Below are 15,326 nucleotides of genomic sequence, written 5' to 3' on the forward strand. Positions count from 1 at the left end.
TCAGTCCCAATGGGGCACTGTTAAGTGGGGTGTTCCCCAAGGGTCGGTGCTGGGGCCACTGCTGTTTCTTATTTATATAAATGATAGGCCTTCTAGTATTACAGTTTTTACTGTCTATACTGTTTCTGTTTGCTGATGACACCAGCTTGGTAGTGAAGGATCTTGTGTGTAATACTGAAATAGTATCAAGTAATGTAGTTCATGAAATAAGTTTGTGGCTTGTGGAAAATAATTTGATGCTAAATCACAGTAAGACTCAGTTTTTACAGTTTCTAACTCACAATTCAAAAAGAACGGATATTTTGATCAGACGTAATGGGCATATTATAAGCGAGACGGAACAGTTCAAGTTCCTAGGCGTTCAGATAGATAGTAAGCTGTTGTGGAAAGCCCATGTCCAGGATCTTGTTCAGAAACTAAATGCTGCTTTATTTACCATTAGAACAGTATCTGAAATAAGTGACACTTCAACACGAAAAGTAGTCTACTTCGCATATTTTCATACGCTTATGTCGTATGGTATTATTTTTTGGGGTAATTCTTCTGATTCAAAAGGGGTATTTTTGGCTCAAAAACGGGCTGTTCGAGCTATATGTGGTGTAAGTTCGAGAACCTCTTGTCGACCCCTTTTCAATAGTCTGAGAATTCTGACATTGCCCTCACAGTATATATTTTCTTTAATGTCGTTTGTTGTTAGCAATATTAGCCTATTCCCAAGAGTTAGCAGCTTTCACTCAGTTAATACTAGGCAGAAATCCAATCTGCATGTGGAATGCACTTCCTTGACTCTTGTGCAGAAAGGAGTGCAGTATTCCGCTGCATCCATTTTCAATAAGCTACCACAAGAACTCAAAAATCTTAGCAGTAGCCCAAACTCTTTTAAGTCTAAACTGAAGAGTTTCCTCATGGCTCACTCCTTCTATTCTGTCGAGGAGCTCCTGGAAGAGCTAAAAAATTAAGCAAATTCCAGTGTTACATTGTTGATTTTCTTTAATTAAACTTACGACTTGTTGTCTGAATATGTTTTTGTTTATATTTCATTTTATCTGTTTCTACAATCGTGTTATAATTTCATGTATTGACTCGTTCCATGACCATGGAGACTTCTCCTTAATTTGGTCTGACGGAACAATTAATAAATAAATAAAGTGGTGGCCGCACTACTGTTTGTCACCGATTGCGACCGAGCAAAACTGATAAGCGGTGTGGCTTCCTGGCGCAGGCCGTCGACATCTGCAGACGCGGAGCTGCCGGTGGCGTACCTGGAGGCGGAGGAGGCGGGCCGGCGGGGGGGCTGTGGCGCGCGCTTCCCGAGCTGCCCACACTCGCCGCTAGATCTCGTCTCGGTCGACCTCGGCTCTCTGTGACCAGCGGCGGCACGCGGCGATCACTGCTGCGTATCTGCCGCAGCTACAATCCGTACAGCTGCCTGACTCTTACAGGAACAAGAAGCAGTTAAAATATATCACTTAAGTGAGCGCAGTCTGACGGAAACAGCCGAACAGCTGCGACTTCGGGAAACAATGAGAAGAACGTACAGTGTGCCCGAGAAGTCCCCGTATCCCCTTTCATAAAGTACCAGCAGTGTTTCAGAAGACGACTGCGCGAAACCTACGACACTTACAGAAACGACGCTTGTCATTGGATAGAGCTTCTCTCCGTGTTTTGATTCGTACTACCATTTCTTGGGGCTTCTAGCGAATTGTTCCCGCACACCCTGCACCTTCCTCCGCTGACAGTCCCACTTGCCCCTTTTTTTCGCATCACATTAGCAGCTACTCTCACTGAATGTGTTGTGCCAAGCACGGACTGCGTTGCCTATTGTAGCTTTTAACCTGACATTTGGTACGAATTCGTTTTTGACGGTCTCAGTTGCTCCACATTTAGCGAACTCCGCGACGCAAAATGCACGCATCACTCGGTTATCCGTCATGTTCTGACACACCTGTCCTCTTGTGGTGGGTTCTGCAGCTACAGCACACCACGTATTACGAATCTAAACTTGAAGACAAGCTCAATCCATTGGTATGTGTCATTTTTTCCTGTGTCTTGTAGTTTTCCTGCAGTCATCTTCTGAAACTCTGGAAGCACACATTAATAATATTGTGTTGTCCGTTGGTATTCCTGCTAGCAAAAGCAATCTACCAAGTGGATTTGTCTGTGGACTACCGTGCCTTACAAAGACATCCGTGTGTGTGCGTCCATGTGCTGATTAACATCTCGCGGGGTGGCTTAGCGCTTCTGCTTGGAAAGCCTTCCTCAACACTGCTGCTCAAATTTTCATTAGTGTTGTACTGACATTGAGCCATATGGGACTTGATCATTTCCCACAGCAAGTTCTCTGATGTAACGGGCGCATATTCATATCCAGGTATTTCTAAACCAAGCCCAAAACAGTTGAGGTACCGGGTGATCCAAAAGTCAGTATAAATTTGAAAATTTAATAAACCAAGGAATAATGTAGATAGAGAGGTAAAAATTGACACACATGCTTGGAATGACATGGGGTATTAACCACGTTTCCGACATATCCAAATAAGAATCTGCATACTTTTTTTTTTTTTTTTTTTTTCTTTTTGGTCATCAGTCTACTGACTGGTTTGATGCGGCCCGCCACGAATTCCTTTCCTGTGCTAACCTCTTCTTCTCAGAGTAGCACTTGCAACCTACGTCCTCAATTATTTGCTTGACGTATTCCAATCTCTGTCTTCCTCTACAGTTTTTGCCCTCTACAGCTCCCTCTAGTACCATGGAAGTCATTCCCTCATGTCTTAGCAGATGTCCTATCATCCTGTCCCTTCTCTTTATCAGTGTTTTCCACATATTCCTATCCTCTCCGATTCTGCGTAGAACCTCCTAATTCCTTACTTTATCAGTCCACCTAATTTTCAACATTCGTCTATAGCACCACATCTCAAATGCTTCGATTCTCTTCTGTTCCGGTTTTCCCACAGTCTGCAAAGAAAAAAAAGAACAGCAATAGCGATGATATCCCAGTCTATATCACAACGTGAGGTGAGTTCCTTTCCAACTCTTGCACATGATGGGGATTTTTCCTTCGAGCAGGAAACCATATTCCTGATGCGTGAGTTGCGATAATCGCACTTTCATCAAAAAACAATGCTCTTGAAGGACACACGGTCATTTACAAATTGCACCCACAAAGCACAACAGGCTGCAAATCGCTGCCCCATGCCACTGGCAGTCAATTTATTCACGTAGACAGGCTTAAATCCTTAATCTTAAAACCTTTTTAATGTGGTCAAACATTGATGATCGTGGTACTTGAAGTTCACTGCTATTTTGTGATTGGATACCAATAAAACAGCTATTTGTTTCCCCAGTTGTACAAAGTCAAAAGAGATTCGGAGAATTATCAGACGCACTGCACAAATTTTGCATCATGTGGACTATTTACCCACCTACTGTCCAAAATAAGGTGTTGTGTTAACTAAATGAGAACGTTTGCTTTCAGATATAAGTGCCTATTGGGCTTCAGAATATGACTGCGTGAAAATCCCATTGCATACAGAAACCACACACATAGAACTGGACAGGGCATCTCTGTAAGTTTTAAATTCACATTACGCAGCTGTGAAATATTAGCGCCGTTTGTGATGCAGCAAACGTCAACGCGCGCATCCAGTTTATTGAAGTTACTGCTGTGGGAAGGCGCAACGCAGCCCGCTTTGGAAATTTGTTTACTAAGTTGCCTATTTGCAGGCGCGGACATCGATGCGTCAATACAGAGCGGATCATTTGTCTTCATACTGTGACATGCCTTACTCCTTAGTGCAACTTACACGGTGCATGTTACGAATCGAAACTTGGATAGATGCTCTACCCAGCTGATATGCCTCATTTTTCTGTATGTCTTGTAATTTCGTTCAATCGTCTTCTAAAACCCAGGAGGCGCTTATGAATAACGCAGCGTATACCGTTACTGAGTAAGCTGTGAATTCAGACAGCCATACGTTCTTTCCATCAAGAGCGTGGGACTGACTTTGGTACACTGTGACAGCAGCTAAATAAGATAATAGTCATGGACGTCCACAGGGATTAATGTAAGAGGTGCACGATTCTGAAAATCCCATTTTTTTTGTATAAGTTAATACGATGGTTTGAGAACGTGTAGTTCCCTAACAACAAAATTTATCAGGACTCACAAAAACATAGTGAATTTCAAAGTACTGATGGGTACTCACTCATCATTTCTTATGTATATTACTTTGTTAACGAAATGCATATTTTTAGAATATAACAGCGAATATCAGTACCACCATTTTGATGCAATGATCTGAAACTACGTATTTCTTATGTCTAAATCTGTGGTACTTAACGACTTATTCACAATAAATATCTTTATTTATTTACCATTAAGTTTAGTTAGTCATTGAAAATGAAATATCTGACATATTTTAAAAAATCTGGACAACGGAGAAAATCCTGTTGGATAGCAAAAAAAATAGTCAGGAAAAACTGCCTGTTTTCAAAATGAGTAAGCAGAAATAAACTTAAAACACACCACAGTATTCCCTATCGCACTTGGCATTGAACATCTGTGATTCAGTAGAATAGCACACAATCATTGCTTGAAATGCGCGAGAATTTTATAATAAATACGAATCCAGTGCCCCCAGATGATAGGAAGGGCCTAGTGCCCCCTCTTACGAGCGTCTATAATTATAATACTAATGATTACAAACCTCCATTCTATTTGAGTGTCACATTTATGTAATAACCTTGGTTATGCCTTGCCAATGTAAGATTTCTGATGTTAGTAACATATAAAGCTTCTACCATGTACGAGTATTGACTATACCCTCGTCACCGTGTTGATTTACAATCAAGAGTTTTTCATTAATACAGCAATTTGTATATTTTCACAAATCAGTATGCTTTTAGTGCAAATTGGAATATTCTAAATTATACAAAATCAATCCATATGGCGTTTATGGCGATAAAAGTACGAACTTCTGCTTTGTTTCTAACAAACTCGTCGTCAGTGTGACACCAAACCTTGTTTTTCATTTTCTTACCTTCGTCGAAATATCCTGCACCGTGTTGTGTTGCGAGACGCAGATGCTATTGAATTACAACTCCCGCTTCTTTATTTTCTAAACATTGTTGTTATATAAGAAGCCGATAGACGAATATTTTCTACTGTTCTGGTGTGAATATATTGAAGTCCTTTCGATGCATGTTTCTTTATATTTTCTCCTGGATTTTCAAATATTCTCAGTCTGTGACTGCTTTTATTACTAAAGGCTCTAATAGCACCACAAAAAAGTTGATTTATCTGTCTTCGTGCCAATATAAACACACTTCTGAACAAGCAGAAGATGCTGTAAGGAATCACTTTCGCAAACCATGGTGTACTGATCGGCCAACAAAGGACCTCAAGAAGATTATACAACAGTCTGTCCTCTGCAAAACAATGAGAAACCACAGCCTTCTATAAACAGTTGCTTCAAAAATGTGCTGAGCCAAGTTGTCGATGCATCTTATGAAGAGGCAATTTGTCATAGTAGCAACATAAGAAAACTGTAATAAGACTAACATCAAACTTTTTCTCTACAATAAATAATATATCGAAACGTTCAGGAAGTCATATAAATTTTAACGACTCAAAAAAACGAAAATATATGGATTTTTCTTTGTACGTCAGTATTTATCTTCAGTTTTTTGCTGAGTGTCTGACATATGACAGGAGGAAAAATAGGCAGTATAGCACTCTCTACATATATTTTTTTGACAAAAGGTTTATTTCCAATAGTTTTATCAATATTTGGTAAAAGAAAGACACATACCATGATCAGTATCTGTGGTAAAAGCTTATATTTTAATTAACAGCTAATGCCGCGATTTTGTTAATTACTGTGATCTCCAGATCTGAAGAAACCTGTTACGCCTCGAAATTTTATTCACAGGCGTACTAAGACGGAATGGTAATCCAAGTGTCAATTATTTTCTTCAAATCTGAAGAGAGTCATCCACACAGGAAACTCTCATTATTTACTGTATCAGTGATCTAGATTGTGGAATAAAAGATTACTTGCAACATGAAAAATGGTGCAGCAAGACAGTATAGTATGAATTGTTGTATCCTCAGCAGAAGACAGTATCGGGTGTTTCATTAAAAGGAAAGTATTGTATCACAATTTGCTTGTAAGTGAAAGGACACACTATTGTATAACGGAGTTATTAATGAAAATTACTTCACTGCCAACACAGAACGTGATTCAATATGGCACGTGTATGACCAACAGACATTTGGCGTCGTGGATATCATTCACTACACGCTTCTAGAACAGAATTCTCAAGGGAACGAGCAAAAGTGTAGTTGCACCGGCTGTGGATGTGCCTTGGTGTTACAGATTACCAGGCTGTCGCACAGTAAAAAGTTTCGCGACAAATTCCTCTCTGCAATAGCATCCACTGCAATGTATTCATACACGAGAGCGGCAGCTGATACTTTATTGGCAATTAGCTACAATTTCCGTTTTGTGCCATCTGCCCTCCGTTTCATCTTTCAGTAATTACGTGGCACTCGCGTAGCTGTGAAATTAGCACCGACAACACAACACCCGGCCTCATTCCTAACTGTTCGTAGCAAGACTATTCAGTATGTGTCGAGGCCAAAGGTAACTTAAATACCTCCAGTAGGTAAGCTCATTTTTCTTTTTAAGAAGAATCAAAATCAATTTATGTTTCATACAGTTCACTAGTGCCGAAGAGACATAAATCAAGGCTATTTTGAAACACTACATTAATGTAACAGTTTGCTTGAGTTGTCCAGAGCTATTTATGTAACGTGTATATAACTTAGTGTTCACGCAGCAGTTATGCTGTGGTGACGAGAGCTGCAGAGATGAAGTAGCATGGACAGTGAAGACCACACAACAATAGTAAACTTGTATATTATTTTTCTCTTTTCCTTTTCAGAATAAGATGCCCGAAGACAGTGTGCCGTCGAATTTCAGAAAAAGTTCTTTAAAAGTTGCTCTAATAATACTTCCACATCCATCAAATTTGGTCTTACCACAGACCGTTCCATTTTTCCTCCAAACTCTCTTGTTCAACAAATAAATCACTATACCCCAATATAGTAAAATGTACTACTTATATTGACAGAACTGATAATGTGGTTATCGTACAGTTATTGTTCTGTCAATTACACTAGTGTATACTGTCACCTGAAAGGTAACGCACGAGCTCCTAGGATATCCGTGACGTACCGTCTTCTCGTCAGACTTCCCTCAGTTATTACTGGCACTGACCTGACGTCACACCCGATGGCGTTCCACCCACGACTGCGGTTCCTCTCCAAAACATTCGAAGAATGGGACCTCTCGCCAGGTCGCTCACATAACGCAACGCCTCTCATCAGGAGTCCACGCTTCCAGATCACAGCAGCCTCCAAACATAGCCGTCTGTCTTAGGTTTTTAATGGCAGTCTTTTTTTTTTTCATCAGCCTACTGACTGGTTGGATGCGGCCCGCCACGAATTCCTTTCCTGTGCTAACCTCTTCATCTCAGAGTAGCACTTGCAACCTACGTCCTCAATTATTTGCTTGACGTATTCCAATCTCTGTCTTCCTCTACAGTTTTTGCCCTCTACAGCTCCCTCTAGTACCATGGAAGTCATTCCCTCATGTCTTAGCAGATGTCCTATCATCCTGTCCCTTCTCCTTATCAGTGTTTTCCACATATTCCTTTCCTCTCCGATTCTGCGTAGAACCTCCTCATTCCTTACCTTATCAGTCCACCTAATTTTCAACATTCATCTATAGCACCACATCTCAAATGCTTCGATTCTCTTCTGTTCCGGTTTTCCCACACTCCATGTTTCACTACCATACAATGCTGTACTCCAGACGTACATCCTCAGAAATTTCTTCCTCAAATTAAGGCCGGTATTTGATATTAGTAAACTTCTCTTGGCCAGAAATGCCTTTTTTGCCATAGCGAGTCTGCTTTTGATGTCCGCCTTGCTCCGTCCGTCATTGGTTATTTTACTGCCTAGATAGCAGAATTCCTTAACTTCATTGACTTCGTGACCATCAATCCTGATGTTAAGTTTCTCGCTCTTCCCATTTCTACTACTTCTCATTACCTTCGTCTTTCTCCGATTTACTCTCAAACCATACTGTGTACTCATTAGACTGTTCATTCCGTTCAGCAGATCATTCAATTCTTCTTCACTTTCACTCAGGATAGCAATGTCATCAGCGAATCGTATCATTGATATCCTTTCACCTTGTATTTTAATTCCACTCCTGAACCTTTCTTTTATTTCCATCATTGCTTCCTCGGTGTACAGATTGAAGAGTAGGGGCGAAAGGCTACAGCCTTGTCTTACACCCTTCTTAATACGAGCACTTCGTTCTTGATCGTCCACTCTTATTATTCCCTCTTGGTTGTTGTACATATTGTATATGACCCGTCTCTCCCTATAGCTTACCCCTACTTTTTTCAGAATCTCGAACAGCTTGCACCATTTTATATTGTCGAACGCTTTATCCAGGTCGACAAATCCTACGAAAGTGTCTTGATTTTTCTTTAGCCTTGCTTCCATTATTAGCCGTAACGTCAGAATTGCCTCTCTCGTCCCTTTACTTTTCCTAAAGCCAAACTGCTCGTCACCTAGCGCATTCTCAATTTTCTTTTCCATTCTTCTGTATATTATTCTTGTAAGCAGCTTCGATGCATGAGCTGTTAAGCTGATTGTGCGATAATTCTCGCACTTGTCAGCTCTTGCCGTCTTCGGAATTGTGTGGATGATGCTTTTCCGAAAGTCAGATGGTATATGGCCAGACTCATATATTCTACACACCAACGTGAATAGTCGTTTTGTTGCCACTTCCCTCAATGCTTTCAGAAATTCTGATGGAATGTTATCTATCCCTTATGCCTTATTTGACCGTAAGTCCTCCAAAGCTCTTTTAAATTCCGATTCTAATACTGGATACCCTATCTCTTCTAAATCGACTCCTGTTTCTTCTTCTATCACATCAGACAAATCTTCACCCTCATATAGGCTTTCAATGTATTCTTTCCACCTATCTGCTCTCTCCTCTGCATTTAACAGTGGAATTCCCGTTGCACTCTTAATGTTACCACCGTTGCTTTTACTGTCACCAAAGGTTGTTTTGACTTTCCTGTATGTTGAGTCTGTCCTTCCGTTCAGATGATGAAATGGCAGCTTACGTAGCTTATACACTGAAGTGCCAAAGCCATTAGCATAGGCATGCGTATTCAAATACAGATATATGTAAACAGGCAGAATACGGCGCTGCGGTCGGCAACGCCCATATAAGGCAAGTGTCTGGCGCAGTTGTTAGATCGGTTACTGCTGCTATAATGGCAAGTTTTCAAAATTTAATGAGTTTGAACGTGGTGTTATAATCGGCGCACGAGAAATGTAACACAGAATCTCCGAGGTAGCGATGGAGAGGGCATTTTCCGTACTACCGTTCACGAGTATGCCGCGAATATCAGGAATCCGATAAAACATGAAATTTCCGACATCGCTGCAGCCGCAAGAAGATCCTGCAAGAACAGGACCAACGACGACTGAAGAGAATCGTTCAACGTGACTTAAATTCAACTCTTCCGCAAACTGCCACAGATTTCAATGCTGGGCCATCAATAAGCGTCAGCTAGCGAACCATTCAACGAAACATCATCGATATGGGCTTTCGGAGCCGGAGGTCCACTCGTGTACCCTTGATGACTGCACGACACAAAGCTTGCGACTCGCCTGGGCCAGTCAACACAGCTCTTGGACTGTTGATGGTTGGAAATATGTTGCCTGGTCGGACGAGTCTCGTTTCAAATCGAATGAAGCGGATGGACCTGTACGGTTATGAAGACAACCTCTTTAATCCATGGACTCTGAATGACTGTTCAAGTTGGTGGAGGCTCTGTAATGGTGTGGAGTGTGTGCGTTGGAGTGATACGGGACCCCTGATACGTTTAGATACGACTCTGACAGATGACACATACATAAGCATCCTGTCTGATCACCTGCAACCATTCAAGTCCACTGTGCATTCCGACGGACTTGGGCAATTTCTAGCAGGACAATGCGACACGCTACATGTCAAGAATTGCTACAGAGTGGCTCCAGAAACACTCTTCTGAGTTTAAACACTTCCGCTTGGCAGCAAACTCCCCAAATATGAAGCATATCTGGGATGCCTTGCAACGAGCTGTTGAGGAGAGAGCTCCACTCCCTCGTACTCTTACGGACTTGTGGACAGCCTTGCAGGATTCATGGTGTCAATACTCTCCAGTACTACTTCAGACATCAGCTGAGTCCATGCCACGTCGTGTTGCGGCACATCAGCGTGCTCGCGGGAGCCCCACGCGGTATTAGGCAGGTGTACCACTTTCTCTGGCTGTTCAGCGTAATTACCTTCTCAGTTCCCAAGTTCCGCCACTGTTAGTCTCCCACCAGTAGTGTGGGATGACACTGAATGCTGCAGAGAGTCCATTAGTTGTTCTCGAACGGCAGGTGCATTTGTGAAGTGTCTACGATGTGCCAAGTGCACAGTACGGAGATCCTCCCTCGTAGTGCTCAAAAATCTCGATCGGAATACTGACGCGGGTATGACTGCCCGCACGTTCTCTTGACGTCCGACGTCTGACCTTTGTCACCATAAAGTGCCCCACAAATGAGCGTACAGCACGATTCGATCAGCTAACAAAACAGAGACCCACAATGGGGCGCATTCCAAACTCCGTCATCTGCTGATACCGATATCTCACACTAGTGAGCGGCATCTCCATGTCCTCCACAGTAATCATTCAACATCTGGCGCTGTTCTTGCTTCTTATACCAGGTGGTCACACACAGTCTTACAAGGTTGTAATAGTATTTCAGGGCAGGATGTGAACTCGATACGTTGCGCCGTGTCCGAGTTTTCAGCATTGCAGTCAGCCAATTAGGTCGTCGCGCACGCAAATTCAAGTTTCAGCAAACCAATTGAAGGACACGTTGGGGGGACACCGCCTCTGGCAGACTGCTTGAATGCGGTGTGCACTACGATCTGATTGGCTAATTCAGTGCGACGTAATAGGTAACAGCATTAAACTCGAACAACACTAACAACTAAACGGCTAGCCTCTGCAATGCCTGGGTTAGCAGGACAGAGAGTATTAGATTGTGGAAAGGGGCCAAAATAAGTTGCTGTCAGTTGTACTCAACATACAAACCTTATTTATCAACACACAATATTACAAGAAGGATGCAAAACACTCAAAATTTTAATCGACGTCCTTGATTAGATCGGCTGAAGGCCACACTCAAAGTCCAAGACGCAAGGCCTAAGCAAGAAATTGGAATTCAAGGTTCTTCTGGAGGTTTCACCCAAAAAATATTTTTTAAATCTTGAATCTAAACAGGCTGAAGGCCTTAGAAATTTAATTTTAATGGAACTTGGCTGGAGGCCGCATATTAAGCAATAAGGAGAGTTTCAATCAAAAGGCAGAAGACCTTATCTTAAAAAATTTCATGCAAAATTCAGGTGAAGACCCCATACAAAAGCATAACAATCTTATGCCTTAAGGACAAGACAAGAACGTTAATTTAAGAGATATTAAAACTCGACTGAAGGCCGCACTTAAGCAAACAATTTAATGGCTTAAACCCTAGAAAGAAGAGTTTCAATTTTAAAAGACAGAAGGCCGTATCTTAAAATATTTCATACAAGATTCGGCTGAAGGCCCCTATAAAGAATAACAATCTCATGTATTAAGGGCAAGACAAGAACATTAATTTAAGAGATATTAATACTCGGCTGAAGGCCACATACCTACAAAATATGTTTAACGGATACAAAAAGGGTTTCAATTTAAAAGGCAGAAGGCCTTATCTTAAAACATCTCATGTAAAATTCAGCTGAAGGCCCCATATAAAAGAATAACAACCCCATGCCTTAAGGGCAAGACACGAACATTAATTTAAGAAGTTTCCAAGTGTCGTTTAGGTGAGACAGGCAGCCTGTCCAACGACTTCTTAATCTGACGGCAACCCAACCAACAGACAGCCGGCCGACCAATCAAGAAGATCAGTTCCGCTCCACACAACCAGCAACGACCACACAATTTCAATACAACGACACACAGAATATTGGAGCCCACAAGGACCAACAACATCTCAGCTGTCCAGCTACACATGCACTGGACAGTAACTACACCACGAGGAAAATACACTGCCGAAAATTACGTCAACGACCAGGGCAGGTAACCGAAACGTCAACGGCCACAAGGCAGAAGATACCGCTGGTCAACTTCAATAACAGGGAATAAATTAAGTTAAACTCCACACGAAAACAGCTGCAATCTTAGCCGACTTAAATACACATACGTTGTACTTCCCAAAATCGACAACCAGGAACAAACGAAGAAATGTAAACAGTTGAGGCTCGATAGTAGGTTAAGTGAGGACTCAACTTTCATGTCCAAGACCGGTGGGCAACGAACTTCGTGGCACACGCAAGCAGCACCTCACACTCCAACAGCGCGTGCACACCGCCAGCAGCTCCGGCCAGAATCCACGCCTCGGAGACTTCCTTGCTGCTCTGCGCCAACCGACCGACTGCCCAGGCCAGGAACGGTGAAAGGATCAAATGTACATCGGCCGATGAGACGACCAACCGAACGACCAAGCAACGGTCGTCCCGCTCCAGTCTCCTTCCGTCAGACAGTTCATGTGTGTCGCCAGTGGTCGGCGAGCACTGGCTGTCCGCGACTCACCGGCGCTCCGTCTCCGGCTTCACTGCTGCTGCGTCCCGACTGTACTGCTAGTCCGTCTCCAACTGACTGCCAGACACACGACGACCCGGAAATACCGTCAGTCGCTCCAGAGATGATACGATAGTGCACGTATCGATACGCGCTGCTGGTGCCGCCCATGGCAAGTAAGGCAAGAAGGCAGTGTCCGTGGCTCGTGGTCTTGTGGTAGCGTTCTCGCTTCCCGCACACGGGGTTCGATTCCCGGCGGCGTCAGGGATTTTCTATGCCTCAAGATGCCTAGGTGTTGTGCGTATTTAATCATCATTGACTGGCAAGTCGCCGAAGTAACGTCAGCTAAAAAGGAATGGCAATTTCGGCGGCCAAACACCCCGCGTGGGGTCTCCCGGCCAACACTGCCGTACGATCATTTCAATCGATTAATGGCACCAGACTTAAAAAGTATAATAAGAAAACGAGGCGGCAGTTCAGTAATAGAAGATGACAAATAATAAACGGCATGAACACGAGCCGTGCACGGCTTAGCCTCGATGTGGATAGTTCGTTTCATGTCCTTCTGAATCTGCTTAGTGTATTCATCTCTTGGTCTCCCTCTACGATTTTTACCCTCCACACTGTCCTCCAATGCTAAATTGGTGATCCCTTGATGCCTCAGAACATGTCCTACCAACCCGATCCCTTCTTCTTCTCACGTTGTGCCACAAACTCCTCTTCTCCCCAATTCTATTCAATACCTCCTCATTAGTTATGTGATCTACCCACCTAATCTTCAGCATTCTTCTGTAGCACCACATTTCGAAAGCTTCTATTCTCTTCTTGTCTAAACTATTTATCGTCCATGTTTCACTTCCATACAAGGCTACACTCCACACAAATACTTTCAGAAACGACTTCCTGACGCTTAAATCTATACTCGATGTTAACAAATTTCTCTTCTTCAGAAACGCTTTTCTTGCCATTGCCAGTCTAAAATATCCTCTCTACCTCGACCATCATCAGTTATTTTGCTCCCCAAATAGCAAAACTCCTTTACTACTTTAAGTGTCTCATTTCCTAATCTAATTCCCTCAAGATCACCCGATTTAATTCGACTACATTCCATTATCTTCGTTTTGCTTTTTTTTATGTTCATCTTATATCCTTCTTTCAAGACACTGTCAATTTCATTCAACTGCTCTTCCAAGTCCTTTGCTGTCTCTGACAGAATTACAATGTCATCGGCAAACCTCAAAGTTTTTATTTCTTCTCCATGGATTTTAATACCTACTCTGAATTTTTCTTTTGTTTCCTTTACTGCTTGCTCAATATACAGATTGAATAATTAGGCTACAACCCTATCTCACTCCCTTCCCAACCGCTGCTTCCCTTTGATGTCCCTCGACTCTTATAACTGCCATCTGGTTTCTGTACAAATTGTAAATAGCCTTTCGCTCCCTGTATTTTACCCCTGCCACCTTCAGAATATGAAAGAGAGTATTAAAGTCAACATTGTCAAAAGCCTTCTCTAAGTCTACAAATGCTAGAAACGTAGGTTTGCCTTTCCTTAATCTTTCTTCTAAGATAAGTCGTAAGGTCAGTATTGCCTCACGTGTTCCAATATTTCTACGGAATCCAAACTGATCTTCCCCAAAGTTGGCTTCTACTAGTTTTTCCATTCGTCTGTAAAGAATTCGCGTTAGTATTTTGCAGCTGTGGCTTATTAAACTGATTGTTCGGTAATTTTCACATCTGTCAACACCTGCTTTCTTTGGGATTGGAATTATAATATTCTTCTTGAAGTCTGAGGGTATTTCGCCTGTCTCATACATCTTGCTCACCAGATGGTAGAGTTTTGTCAGGACTGGCTCTCCCAAGGCTGTCAGTAGTTCTAATGGAACGTTGTGTACTACGGGGGCCTTGTTTCGACTCAGATCTTTCAGTGCTCTGTCAAACTTTTCACGCAGTATCATATCTCGCATTTCATCTAAATCCTCTTCCATTTCCATAATATTGTCTTCAAGTACATCGCCCTTATATAGACCACCTATATACTTTTTCCACCTTTCTGGTTTCCCTTCTTTGCTTAGAACTGGGTTACCATCTGCGCTCTTGATATTCATACAAGTGGTTCTCTTTTCTCCAAAGGTCTCTTTAATTTTCCTGTAGGCAGTATCTATCTTACCCCTAGTGAGATAAGCCTCTACATCCCTACATTTGTCCTCTAGCCATCCCTGCTTAGCCATTTTGCACTTCCTGTCGATCTCATTTTTGCCTGCTTCATTTACTGCATTTTTATATTTTCTCCTATCATCAATTAAATTCAATATTTCTTCTGTTGCCCAAGGATTTCTACTAGCCCTCGTCTTTTTACCTACTTGATCCTCTGCTGCCTTCACTACCTCATCCCTCAGAGCTACCCATTCTTCTTATACTGTATTTCTTTCCCCAATTTGTGACAACTGTTCCCTTATGCTCTCCCTGAAACTCTGTACAATCTCTGGTTTAATCAGTTTGTCCAGATCCCTTCTCCTTAAATTCTCACCTTTTCGCAGTTTCTTCAGTTTTAATCTACAGCTCATAACCAATAG

General features: G+C 42.3%; 1 protein-coding gene across 1 annotated transcript in view; it reads left to right on the forward strand.

Moving 5' to 3' along the window:
- Nucleotides 1–15,326, forward strand: part of LOC124622725 — a 109,659-nt gene that overhangs the window by 28,163 nt on the left and 66,170 nt on the right. Inside the window, exon 4 of the mRNA XM_047148516.1 lies at nt 1,223–1,363. Within this exon, the coding sequence (XP_047004472.1) occupies nt 1,223–1,363 (141 nt within the window). The remainder of the gene's footprint in view (nt 1–1,222; nt 1,364–15,326) is intronic.

The sequence above is a fragment of the Schistocerca americana genome, chromosome 7, assembly GCF_021461395.2.
Source record: "Schistocerca americana isolate TAMUIC-IGC-003095 chromosome 7, iqSchAmer2.1, whole genome shotgun sequence".
Classification (NCBI taxonomy): domain Eukaryota; kingdom Metazoa; phylum Arthropoda; class Insecta; order Orthoptera; family Acrididae; genus Schistocerca; species Schistocerca americana.